Raw genomic sequence first — 13,158 nt, 5'->3', positions numbered from 1 at the left:
TGGCACCATGGATCGTCGTGAACCCTTTTCGCAAGTCCAAAAAATCGGTTAGACAAATCCCGGTGCGAACGTATTTTGTGGCATTTGAAAATATCTGCATCTCTTGAGTCCTAGCATCGCATTTCGCTTCTCCCTCCATTTCCCCCGCGCCGTACCGGTATTCCAAGCGCAGGGCAATACCCAGAAAAAAATATGGGCAAGGCACAAGTCTCTATTCTGCGATCTCGATCGCTTTCCGTTTTGGGTATGCCCGGTCGTTCTTTTCCTTGCGTCGTCTTGTTTCGGCGGCGGCGAACCCTTTCTTCTTTATTCTTGTTCTCTTTCTTGTCGGCAACCGGGACCCTTGGACACGAGACATGACTTGTTGATAAGTAGCATATCAGTAAATACTATGCGACTGGTATTCGTAATTTCAAATCACACATTTGGCACTGCGGAGGGAGAGTTCCGGTAGGTTATTTCGTAGTGGTTGGCGGAAAGCCGTTACAGAGCCTCTCTTTATTGTTGACTGTATTGAGCAAGCGTTGACGCGGAGATTTCGACTCGTTCGTTCTTGCGCCGCACACAATTTTACTGGTAAAGCCGGGACCAGTCATCGACGTCATTGAGGCTGAGGCGGACATGCGCCTCACACGCCCCTGGCCGGGGCCTGTAAGGGTCGCAGCCGGCCAGCTATCAGCGCAAAAAAAAAATCACACCTCGCCAATTATTTACTTGTACTATTGGGTACTCTGGTGCAGTCCGATTCGGTGCTCGCGACCATCAAAGAAGCGAATGATTGAGGAAAGAATACCAGCAGCTTACCAATTCATGGCTCCGGGTACGGTATCAACAATGGTAAAAACTCTACTCTGCAGAGACGCGCTATAATCGCCTCAACTCTGGCACCAACTGGTGTTACACCATTGAACGCTCTCGCTTGCACAACAACACTGTTCGCCGACCAGAAGCTTTGGGCTTGGGCTTGGGCTTGGCCATTCTACAGTGCTACCAGTAGACTCCAGTACGAGGGATTCCAGGGTTGCACCAGGGTCCATGGCTAGCGCAACACGCCCCTTTTCGTTCCGTTTCGGGGCACACAAGCACGTCCCTCCGGCACACACAAAGTACCCGTGGCTGTGGCGTACTTGGTAATGTCTTTCTGCCCACCCGCCCACGCCGCCAATGATCGGAGCCGATAGTCTGTGCCGTGTCGTCCCTATTTTTTAATTGGTGTCTCTCGACGAGTGGTATCATCAGGCGAACACTACTGAGCGGGGGGTGGTGTCTTGGCCAGCTGCGTTATTGGCCCAAGCACGCCACCCGCATGCAGAGACTGCCAGACTGGAGAGGGGATTTTGGGGACAAGGGGAGTACCAAAGTACCTAAGTACCGACTGGGGGGGCAAAAACATGGGATTCTCAACTTTGCCATCCTGGCGTGAGCGAATTCTGCTAGTGGCCCAGCTACATATCCGCCTGGCCAATCACGCCAGGGCCTAGATTGTTCGACGGCATCTGCTCGGTTTGCCGGTTTCGCATTGACAATCGGTATTTGGCACATCTTGTCTCTTTTTTATCCCGAAAAGCGTTTCTCGCTGAGCATCCTGGCAACCTGTCTCTCTATCGCAGGGTTTACAGTCAGGTAGGTGAGAGGAGAACCACCCGAGGACTCGGCGACTGCCTACAGGGGGTACCAGGCGCTGCCATTTTCTGCTTGGCGTGGCCGCGTGGGGGACATTGACAATCCCGTACCTACGCAGAGCCAGCTTTCGGCGGGTGTAGCGGATTTACCGGATGCGCGCTGTCGACACTGCCGACCTCGACCAGGCTTGCCTATTGGTACCAGTAGCTTGGCTGCCGAAACTCGGGTAGTGTTGTAAGTGGTACCCTACACGCTGCAAATTCTCTCGAGTTGGGCGTGGACCACCACCAGTGACGCCAGTGGAAATAATCGTGACGGCATCGTGTTGACGACAAGTCTTGCATCTATGCCGTCATGTTCAATATATCGATCCGCCTTGAGCGTGGTGACGTCTATAGCTCGTTTTTGCTGGGACTGTTAAGTCGCTGTTGATGACCCCTCACCCCTCTTGCGGAGGCCGGGACCGCTGTGCGCCTCGCTGTAACCAAGCCGAGGGACGCCAAGGTCCCTGGATTCTAACAAGCCTTGGCGGGGAGGCTGCTCTTCAGCGCCGCGTGTGCCTTTTACCTTTTGAATGAAAAAAAAAAAAAAAAAAAAAAAAGATAAATAAATTGAGAAGAGCCTCAAACGGCCGAGGATGAGTGAATTTACAGTGTGCGGCGTGACGCCCGGTCAAACATGCGCAGCCTTTTCGGGGGTTGGGCACCAAATCACATGGGTGCCTGGCATAAGCATCTGAGCGACCCCGGCCAAATGAATATTTTATTAAAATATGGGAAAATGTACATGAAAAAGGCTTCCAAAAAAAAAAGACCAATGTTAGTGCTGTACTGACCCGTGAGTCTGGGATGGGTGTTTTACATCTGGCTTAGCACCGGTGACGTAAATCAGAGACCGAGGGCAATCTATGCTGAGGAGAAAAAGAAAGGAAAAAGTCGGGCAAAATCCCGTCTCAAAACCTGATTAGGAGAAATGCAAATCTCGATGCAGGATTGTGATGCAAAAGAATGCGCTTTCTCAGCATCTCGATGTACCACGAGGCACCATGTATAGAGACCTATCATCTCGATGTGCTACTAGAGCGACTCTGTCGGAGCGCTCGTTATCAAAGCCACAGGGTGCCTTGCTAGTGATTTCTCGTTCGCCATCCGAGCAATCCTGCCTCCGTACCTGCTGGTACAGTAGCACGCCTGGCAAGCTATTGCAAGCACGTTGATGCGCCACAGCCTACAGTCGTGCTCTGCCAAGCTACCAGCATCACTAATCATCCCCAGGCTTGAGCCACGAGGGCCTTTGCGTGGCTTCGCTCCAGGCTGGGGCACGTTGGCTGGTGCATTGCTGTTTCGCCCCAAGCTCGCCTGCAGGAGGACAAGCCATCATGATATCACGATGATGGCAACCTGGGGCGCAGGCAGCCAGGGAGGTTCTGGTATGGTCCCCTGTAAACCTAAAAGTCCCCTGTGGCAGCCGTGGCAGCCCGTGCCATGCCCTGTGAACGCAGAAACAGGGACGTTGTGGTGTGGCGCAATCCCATGCCCACCAGCCTCAGCTCCCCGCTCTGTTTGGCATCTCCACAACATTTGACAAGCGCCGTTTTGCTCAGATCGGGACTTTGGCTGGTGCATCGGGAAAGCGACCCCTGTAGTGCACATCACTAATGCAAATCCGTCGAGGCGGGTACCTCTTGCGCCACAGGGTACCTTGGGCCGCTCATGCGAATACAGCCACGCCCCCCAGGCACGAGGTACCGCTTCTGCACTGCAGTCACTACCAGTACACAAGCTGCAGCGCAGAGCTCCTGCCTATCAATAGCCGAATACAGCGCTGTAAACTATCTTTTTACTAGGACGAGGAGTGGTTCAATCGTACCATTTCTTTCTTTCTTTTTGATCTAGATCACTGGCACACAATTCCACAGTATCTTCTCGAGCAAAACCCAAGTCTTGATCGGCATTCACTCCTGTTGGTTGTCCTCTTTTCTCGTCAAAACAGTTTTCCGTGACTGTCTCGTTGTCAGGCGCGCCCCCCCGCCAGCTCGCCCCTCATCGGTAGGCCCGCCAGCCTTGCCCTGTCGTGTCTCTACGTGGTAAACCAGGGAAAATCAAAAATTATTTCCCACGATCTCGATGCCTTCCCGGTCACACTCGCACCCCTTTTGACTCGGCACTGAAGATGACAGGTACTTGCAGAGACGCCGCGGCCGCTTAGCAAGGCCAAGTATATTTTCTTCAGGGCTCCCCCCCCCTTGCCCACTGAAGCTCACTCACCCCCCTTCCCTTTCTTTTTTTCTTTTCCGTACCCGTCGCAAATTTAAACACCGTGGGACCTGGTAAGTAATGAGAGAAAAAAAAAAGAAGAAAAAACGTCTCCTACGTCATAGATCTCTCGATGACAAGCCTGTTCCAAAGTGCCAATGTGCCGTTCGGGGACCTGACAGGCACACACCAGGATCTACCTCATCTCTAGACTGTCTCACATCGGACTATGATAGAAGAGTTGAAGAGATGGGTTTTTTTTCTCGTCTGCGATAAAAGGGAATGGATAATCGCATCCCTCTCCGATGCAGGAACAAACAATCCTAACGTGCGTGTGTGCCCAGCTCACATGGGCGCACACTGGCCTTGTGGTCGATCGCCGATGTTGGTCGCTTGCTTGCTGGTCTCACCAGGTGGTGCTCCGCTTGTAAGCAGCCCTGTTTACAAAGCCAACCAACTTGAAGAATGTGCACATAGTCGCCCTTGAAATTATAGCACCATTTCTTTCTTGGGCCCTCGCCGAGGAAGAAAAAAAGAAGACTCTGGCACGACCCTCTCTGACAAAAATCCCGGTAGACAACGGAGTCCGTGGTGTTGTTCTGGGTTTCTTCTCCATCCCAGCCGTCGTGTCACCGTGATCGTCCATGCAATGCAAGACAACGCACGCCACCACAAGACTTGTCACCCCCCCCCGGCGCGGCACGAGACCCTCCTACAGCAAATCTGCTATAATACCATCGCTATTATTACGCAAGAAAAAAAAAAGGAACTGGAACAAAAAAAAAAGACGAAGCAGCCTGAAGAGTGGCGGTCAATGAGGCGGTGATGTGGGCGTCAAAACACCGAGACGCAGAGCCCATGCTGCGACCGCATCGCATCAATGCCACACGACAACCCTGCCTGTAAGCCATGCCTTGCTTTTGAAGACAAACTCGCAGGAAGTGTGCCGACGTTACCTGCCAACTGCCTGTCGAGGAAGCATGTCCGGCGTATTGGACTTTTTGTGGCTGATGGGTATCACCATCAAGACCCGGCAGCATGTACGAGCCACACACCATCTTCCCTCCCACCATACACACACAAGACACACACTCACACCACACTCACACCACACTCATACACGCGTACTGCGGCATACACACTCTGTCTACAAGACGTTTCTTTTGCCTCCCCTCCTCGCCACCCTAGATCAAAAACAGATGGTCGCGGGAACGGAGTGGTTGTACCGCAACCCTTTCGCACCGTTTGCCCCGCGAAACCCCTTCTTTTTTGCCTTTTCCTTGCCTGCGCTCAACAATCGCATGCCGATGCCACACGGCATTGTCACACGCCCATCTTACCAAGGGCGCACATACTCTCGGGTTGGAATCTTGCCGAGAGGTGATGTAGTGATACGGGCAAGATAGTTGTTTGTCGCCACTGAAAACGACAGCATCACAGCGCGGCGAAATCCCCATCTTCAAAACACGGGCGAAGCGAAGTAAGGCCAAACCCGCGTAACTGTGGGCAATATTGTAACGCATTCTGTAAAATTACATGCCTATCCACTGCATCATGACATGGCGGCCAGATCTTCCCGTAACGCCATGCTCCAGACCCCTCAAGATGAAAAACTCATGAGACGCAAATTGTATACTATCCATCGCAAACCTGTAAAAACCCCCTTCACAGCCGTAACCCCCCCGCCTTCAATTCTTCGGGGGCGGGCCCATGCTACCCGCACCTGTATTCTGCCTCTTGGACGCTGGCAGCGCCGGAATCTTGAACCCGTTCGACGAGCCTGACGAGCCGGAGCCGCCGCCGAGCTGCGTAAAGGTGCCGCCCTGGAACCATCGATCGTCCTCTGCCTTGCGCTTCTTGCCCAGCTCCGCCTGGTTCTTCGGCGCGACGAGCTCCAGCCCCTGCACCGGCGTGAATGACAGCGACGACGCCGTGCCCGCGCCGCCGCCGAGGGTGCTGCCCACGCCCGACGTGCGCAGGCCCTTGCCTCGCAGGTCCATGCCGCCGCCGTTGGAGTGCCCGAAGCCGCCGATGGACGACGCAGCACCGCCTCCGACGCTGCTCGCGGCGCCCCAGCCCTTGTTTTTGGCGCTGAGCTTGGCGCGCGTGCGCTGGTCGACCTGCATCCCGCGGATGCGTCCGTCATTGGCCTGCCCGATCATGCCGAGGCCGACGGTGCCCGAGCCCGTGCCGAAGCCCACCTCGTGCTCCTCCTTGCCAAAGGCCATGCGGTTCTGCGCCTGCCGCAGGTCCGTCATGGCGAGTGCCTCCTTGGCCTTGCGCGCCCGCCGCCCGCCGCGCTTGCGCGAGGGCTTGTCGTCGGGGACGGGGAGGGCGCGCCCGCCCTTGTTGGGCGGCGGCTCCGTCAGCTTCTCCAGACGCTCCAGGCACTGCGACTTGAGGGTGTCGCCCGTGGACCCGTCGGCGCTCGAGTGGATGCGGTCGACGCGCGCGGCGAGGACGAGCTTGGCCGCGACGATGCGCATCGCCTGCTTCTTCAGGTCGCTGGGGATGCCGCGGATGATTTCCGAGTTGTAGAGGAAGCCCTGCTGGCGCACGCCAATGTTGGTCGCCAGGCCGGCCTGGCGCTTCTTGGATCCCCACGACGGCAGGTTGCAGGCTGGCGTCTTGGAGAGACCCGTCAGGCCGCCCGCGGCGTTGAGGAGCTGCGCCGCAGTGAGCGAGCCGATGAGCGCCGTCAGGTTCGGCGCGAAGATGTTCATGCGTGACTGCACGTATTCCGTCAGGCTCGTCTTGGCCGCATGGAGCGCAATCATCATGTCGCACGCCTGCCGCACGCGCGCAAGCTCCTCCGCCGGCATTTGCTCTCCCTTTGATGTCGTAGCCTCAACGGTGACAATCATGAGCGACGGTCCATCGAGGACCGCCTTGAGACCCATGCCCAGCGGGTTGTCTGTCGCCGTCTGTAGCGCTTTGATGCTCTCCGAGTCCATAGGGCCGTTTCCCATGATGGAAACAACCTTGGCATATTCCAGCGGTGTCGTGACGAGTCGCTCGAGCTCGGGGAAGCGTGTCGAGTAGTGGTCGCGAATAAACTTGTGTACCAGCACCACCTCGCCGTCAATCTGCGTAGATAGGCTGTTCGACTGCGTCAAGAGGTGGTATTCGGGGTGGTCCTCGATATTTCCTACGGACGCTTGCGTGGCGGGTTGCGATTGGTATTGTTTGATTTTCTGCCGTAGTTAGTATAAGGAGCTGTGGAAGGCATCGGGGCTAGGGACGTACCTCTAAGACTGGTTCTAAAGTCGCCATCAAGCTGGCTACGCTTCGCACGTCTTTGACATCGCCCAGCTGCATCTTTTCGATTTTGGCTTTTGAAGCCTCTTCGTCGTCCATGTCCTCATCCTCTACCTTGACCTCGCCACCATCCACCTCCATGGCCTCGCCATTTGTGGTTTCCAGGCCATTTTCCACCTCCTCGGCCTCGTCACCCGAGCTGCCGAAATCGTTAAGAAGTTCGTCCGCGACTGTAGACATGGCTGCGACTGTCTAATTTTTTAGTTGCTGACAATGCGCGACGCGGTGCAGAGTTGGAGTTGACATTGGAGGTGGCAGCTAAATATTTTGACTGCCAGCCGCAGCTGCCTGGGGTGGTCCGTGCACGATAAATCTTATCGCAGCCAGACCCAAATTTGAGCGACGCCCGCCAAAAATCCAACAACGAAACATTGTCCATCGACATCAATTCGAACCGCCGCATCAATCCCAACGAGCCGCAATGGAGTCGACACGCGGCCCGCCTCGGGTCAAGAACAAGGCCGCGGCGCCGGTCCAAATCTCGGCCGAGCAGCTGTTGCGCGAGGCTGTCGACCGGCAAGAGGGCGGGATCCAGGCGCCGCAGCAGCGCTTCTCGGACCTCGAGGAGCTGCACGAATACCAGGGCCGCAAGCGCAAAGAGTTTGAGGACTATGTGCGGCGCAACCGCATCAGCCTGCGCAACTGGACGCAGTACGCGGCGTGGGAGCTGGAGCAAAAGGAGTTTGCGCGAGCGCGGTCCGTCTTTGAGCGCGCGCTCGACGTGCACCCCAACTCGGTGCAGCTATGGGTGCGGTATATCGAGGCCGAGATGAAGACGCGCAACATCAATCACGCCAGGAACCTGCTCGACCGTGCCGTTACCCGCTTGCCGCGCGTCGACAAGCTATGGTACAAGTACGCCTACATGGAGGAGATGCTCGGCAACATCCCCGGCACGCGCCAGATTTTTGACCGCTGGATGCAGTGGCAGCCCGACGAGGCGGCATGGAGCTCGTATATCAAGCTTGAGAAGCGCTACGGCGAGTTTGAGCGCGCGCGCGAAATCTTTGCCATGTTTACGCAGATTCACCCAGAGCCGCGTAACTGGATCAAGTGGGCCAAGTTTGAGGAGGAGTTTGGCACGAGCGACCTGGTGCGCGACGTCTTTGGGAACGCGGTCGAGGCGCTGGGCGACGAGCTTGCCGACGAGAAGCTGTTCATCGCCTATGCCCGCTTCGAGTCCAAGCTCAAGGAATACGAGCGCGCCCGCGCCATCTACAAGTACGCCCTCGACAGGCTGCCGCGCTCCAAGTCGGCGACGCTACACAAGAGCTACACGACATTCGAGAAGCAGTTTGGCGACCAGGACGGCGTCGAAGACGTGGTGCTGAGCAAGCGCCGCGTGTACTACGAGGGTCTCGTCCGGGAGAACCCCAAAAACTACGACGCCTGGTTCGACTTTGCCGCGCTGGAGGAGGCGTCTCGCGACGCTGACCGCGTGCGCGACGTGTATGAGCGTGCGGTTGCCCAGGTGCCGCCCACGCAAGAGAAGCGGCATTGGCGGCGGTACATTTACCTCTGGATCTTCTACGCCATCTGGGAGGAGATGGAGGGCCAGGACGCGGAGCGCGCGCGCCAAATCTACACAACCTGTCTCGGCTTGCTGCCGCACAAGAAGTTCACCTTTGCCAAGATGTGGCTGCTGGCGGCCCAATTCGAGATTCGGCAGGGCCAGCTGACGGCCGCGCGGAAGCTGCTGGGCCGCGCCCTGGGCACGTGTCCCAAAGACCGGCTGTTTGTCGGCTACGTGGACCTGGAGCGGCGGCTGTACGAGTTTGCGCGCTGCCGCACGCTCTACGAGAAGCACGTCGAGTACAACCCGGCCAACTGCACGACGTGGATCCGCTTCGCTGAGCTCGAGTGCGCGCTCGAGGACATTGACCGCGCGCGCGCCATCTTTGAACTCGCCGTCGGCCAGGACCAGCTCGACATGCCGGAGCTCCTTTGGAAGGCGTACATTGACTTTGAGGAGGGCGAGGGCGAGTACGACCGCGCGCGCACGCTGTACGAGCGCCTCCTCGAGAAGACGGACCACGTCAAGGTCTGGATCAGCTACGCGCATTTCGAGGTCAACATCCCCGAAGGTGGCGACGAGGAGGAGAACGAAGAGGAGGAACAGGAGCAGCCGGTCAGCGAGGAAGCCAAGGAGAGGACGAGAAGGGTGTTTGAGCGCGCACACAAGAGCATGCGCGACAAGGACCTCAAGGAGGAGCGCGTGGCGCTGCTCAACGCCTGGCTGTCGTTTGAGCGCACGCACGGCGCCGAGGCCGACGTCGACAAGGTCCAGGCGCAGATGCCCCGCCGCGTCAAGAAGAAGCGCCGCGTCGAGGGCGAGGACACGTACGAGGAGTACGTCGACTACGTCTTCCCCGCCGACGACAAGCAGGCCGGCAACCTGTCCAACATGCTGGCCATGGCGCAGAGCTGGAAGCAGACGGGCGGCAGCCTGTCGTGATGGGGGGGACTGGGAGTTGTGTGTGTTGTTGTATATTAGCGTTCTTCTCTTACGGCTTCTACAAGTGGCATAGCAATATAATGGCTGGAAAAAAAGATGCATATTCTTTGTACATTTATTGGATAATTTCGCTCTTGCTTAATAACAATGTCAAAAAGGGTAGCAATGCCCAGGAATGTACCTGCAGATCCCTGGCCTTGTCTCAGACAGGTCGGGCTCGATCGATTCGAGTGGTGATGTCATTCTTGCACCACAGCTGCAAGCCATGCCAACTCGCCGTCCCCCCACCATGGCAAAGTTGAGGAGTGATATATGCTTTGTATCATAAAAAAGTCTGTAATAATGGCAAGAAAAAGGTAACGATCATGACAAAATTTCATTCAGGTATCCGTCTCTAGCTATGGCACTCATTAAATCGTTCGGTCGACAGATTCGTGCAACACGAAATCTTGACGTGTAAATCATCATTGTGACACGTTCCATAAAAAGCCTCCTCGGGTCTCCGGCACCGTCATGCAGCAAAATCCCTGTATTTGCATCGTAAGCTGTGCCGCTCTCCGTACTTCGTTGGTCTGTCGTGGCCGGTTCCACCTAGTATCGACGATGGTCTATCACATCACATATTAGTTTCATTTCCTGGAAAGTTGAGCGATTGAAGAAACAAGTCTTTTTGGTGCAACGCTAAATCAGACGCCACGAATCTCAAGCCCATAGAATTTTGAAAGTGGAAAGCTGTGCTCCAGCAGGTCGTGACACGAGCTGCCGTGCAGCCATGCTTGACCGCTGCTTATAGCGCGCGGTGCCGCACTGGCGGAGCGGCAGGGTATTGTGTGTAATACTCATCGTCGTAGCGAGGAATGCCATCTTCCCAGTCAATCATCATTTGCTTTCGTGGCGCGGGATGACTGCTGGATCGCCGGCGCGGACCCAATTCGCGGCGTTTACGACGCTTCTCTCGCAGCTCGTGACGATGGGCCTTTTCAGCCTGAAAGTTTTTACACTCGTCAGCCATCTCTTTGGCCTCCTTGACATTGCCAAGGGCACCCTTGATACCCATAGCAGCAATGCCTATCGCTGTGGCATCCTTGATGATAGCCTTTGTCTTGAGCTTTTTGGCGTCGACCTTGGACAAATGGCCGTCCCTAACAGCCTTTTGTCGTATTTTACGCTTTTCCAGACTTTCAAAAACCTCGTGGGCAGCGTGGATGGTGGCGACACCAGCAAGACCTGAAGTGATCAATTGCTTACCTTTCATTCTCTTTGCCCTTTTCTCATCCTCGTCCGAGTCTCCAAGGTCGGTGTCAGACCCGTAGTCAGAACGTCCTCCACGGCGACGCGATCGTGAGACGGACCGGTCTCGATCGCCTCTAGGTGGTGCGCGTGCGTAGTCTCGGTCATTTCGGCCATCTCTCCGATCTCTGTCGTCGTAGTCATCAGAGTGGCGTCGAGATCGGTGGCGGGGACCATCGTCAAAGTCATCCTGGTCTCGTCGTCTGTGGTCGTCTGCAGCAGCGGCACCAGCGCTACCGATTCCTAGCTTGGCGAGGCTGTTGCGGGCACGGTCGACAACGCTGCGACTTCTGCTGCGCTGCCGACGACGATCGGGGGATCCATCTCGGGAATCGTACGAGTCGGCGCGTCGGCTGCGGCTACGACTGCCAGAGCGGGAGCGGTCAAAAACCTTCTTGGCACCAAGAGCGCCGAGACCAGCCGTAGCGAGCGCGGCAAGACCGGCACCGCCACCGCCGCCACCGCCGCTCTTGGAACGAGCCCTAGACCGCGATCGGCTGCGGCCAGTCTTTTCATCCTCTTCAATGTCTCTCTTGGATCCGTTGATGAGACGGTTACCGACAAGACCACCAATGACGGACTCGGCGAGACCAAAGGTGCCCTTGTCGCCGCCGTGAGCAGCATCAACAGTCGCTGCACCAGCAGCGGCCGTAAGCACGCGCTTGGCCTTTTCGCCTCTCCAACCACCAGGCTCTCTGGATACGCGGAAAGCCTCAGTAGCGCCAGCGAGCAGAGAGGCCATGGCAGCCTTCTGAATCTTGTTGCCGCCACTACTACGCTCCTTGGAACCGGCGCGAGAGCCGGCGCGGGATCTGGTGGGGCTGCCACCGCGGGAGTGCTTGTCGTCGCCGCCACCAGTAAACTGCTTCACGGCGGCACCCAGGCCCGTGGCCGCTAGTGCACTTTCAAGAAAGTTTTTGTTGGTTTTCTTCTCCTTGCCGTCCTCCTCATCGGAGTAGTATTCGCTGAGCTGACCATCTCGGCCGCGCTGGAGAAGAAGATTGGTTTTCTGGTCCTTTTTGGCCTGCTGCTTGCTGTAGAACTCAGCGCCCTGGTATCCTGCAATAGCACCAAACCCGGCGAGGGCTGCTGAGGAGAGCGTATTTCGGTGGACATCGTGGCCACTCTGCTTGGCCTCGTGCCGGTCGTAGAGTTCTTTGCCGCCGGCAAGCAAAGCAGCGCCGGCGACTGCTGCGATAATCTTTTCCTGCTTGGTCTTGGCCTTGTCCTTCTTGGGGCGCTCATCATCCTGGTAGCTGCTGCTGCTGGGGCCGCGACGATGACGGCGGTCGTAGTCTCGGTCCCGCTCGTGGTCATATCGAGAATCGTAACGGTCATAGCCGGCATAACCACGAGGACGACCGTAGTCGTCATCAAAGGGACCGGCAGAGCGAGCGCGGCGTACATCTCTGCCTGAGGGAGGGGGGAAGTCGCGGCGAATCTCTTCGACGGAGAGGTCACTGTCCTGTCGAGGGACTAGATCGCGGGAGTGCGTCTTGGGAAAGTCGCGGGGATCGAGAAACCTGTCGCGGGCAACCTCTCTACGTTCTTCACGAACGTATTGGCGGGGATAGTCCCGCTCGTAGGGGTCGTAGGCGGCCATGGGCAGTGATGGCCCTCAGTCTGGCGATGTGGACTGGAGCTGGTAGGTTGATGTTGATGAAGAAGATGTGTGTTGCACAAGTCGAAAGATTGAGGAGGTGGAAAGATGAAGAATGCGAGTTGCCGGTGGAGTAGCCAAGCCGGGCGTCAAGAGTGAGGCGAAGCGTCAGACAACTGCAGGCACGGTGGCGCCGGCAGCCAGCAAATGACGAGGTGCGGGTGGGTGGGCTGCGTCGAAACAGGGGTCAGTCTGGGCGCGGGTTTTGCTAGCGCATTTAGTTTTGTACGGTAAAGAAGTGCTTATGACTCGGTATCTGTTGATTAGGTCGAAATCATGGCCAAAGCATCTGGCTTGGGCTTGGGCGACAAAAAAGAAGTGGCAGGGGAAGACGCTGGAAGAAATTGGCGGGGCATCAGGTTGAGGAGTTGAGGAGGGGCAGCAGCAGCTATGACGGGCGGACAGTTGAGTGGCACGAGTGGGAGGAGTGGGTGGACTGGACGGTTAAACGGAGCAGACAGGCAAACAGGCAGCCGCTGCCCGGGGGTTTGTTTGGTGCTTGGCCAGGCGGCCTGTGGCGTAATAGCGGCCGAGTACACGGGCCACAGGTACCCCTA

At 56.8% G+C, this 13,158-nt stretch overlaps 3 protein-coding genes across 3 annotated transcripts; 1 reads left to right on the top strand and 2 right to left on the bottom strand.

Annotated features, from left to right (window-relative positions):
- Positions 1-5,566: 5,566 nt before the first annotated feature.
- On the bottom strand, positions 5,567-7,376 carry LMH87_012098 (uncharacterized protein; the record flags this gene model as incomplete). Its single annotated transcript, XM_056201347.1, has 2 exons — positions 5,567-7,072; positions 7,125-7,376. 2 exons carry the CDS (start codon positions 7,374-7,376, stop codon positions 5,567-5,569), a joined length of 1,758 nt encoding a protein of 585 aa, XP_056053110.1.
- A 241-nt stretch (positions 7,377-7,617) lies between these two features.
- Positions 7,618-9,651, top strand: LMH87_012097 (uncharacterized protein; the record flags this gene model as incomplete). The annotated part of the gene is made up of 1 exon (XM_056201346.1): positions 7,618-9,651. One exon carries the CDS (start codon positions 7,618-7,620, stop codon positions 9,649-9,651), a length of 2,034 nt encoding a protein of 677 aa, XP_056053109.1.
- A 591-nt stretch (positions 9,652-10,242) lies between these two features.
- Positions 10,243-12,544, bottom strand: LMH87_012096 (uncharacterized protein; the record flags this gene model as incomplete). The annotated part of the gene is made up of 2 exons (XM_056201345.1): positions 10,243-10,259; positions 10,900-12,544. 2 exons carry the CDS (start codon positions 12,542-12,544, stop codon positions 10,243-10,245), a joined length of 1,662 nt encoding a protein of 553 aa, XP_056053108.1.
- Between the last annotated feature and the right edge of the window lie 614 nt (positions 12,545-13,158).

Source organism: Akanthomyces muscarius, chromosome 4, assembly GCF_028009165.1.
Source record: "Akanthomyces muscarius strain Ve6 chromosome 4, whole genome shotgun sequence".
NCBI lineage: Eukaryota > Fungi > Ascomycota > Sordariomycetes > Hypocreales > Cordycipitaceae > Akanthomyces > Akanthomyces muscarius.
This window is presented reverse-complemented; position numbering and strand designations above follow the sequence as displayed.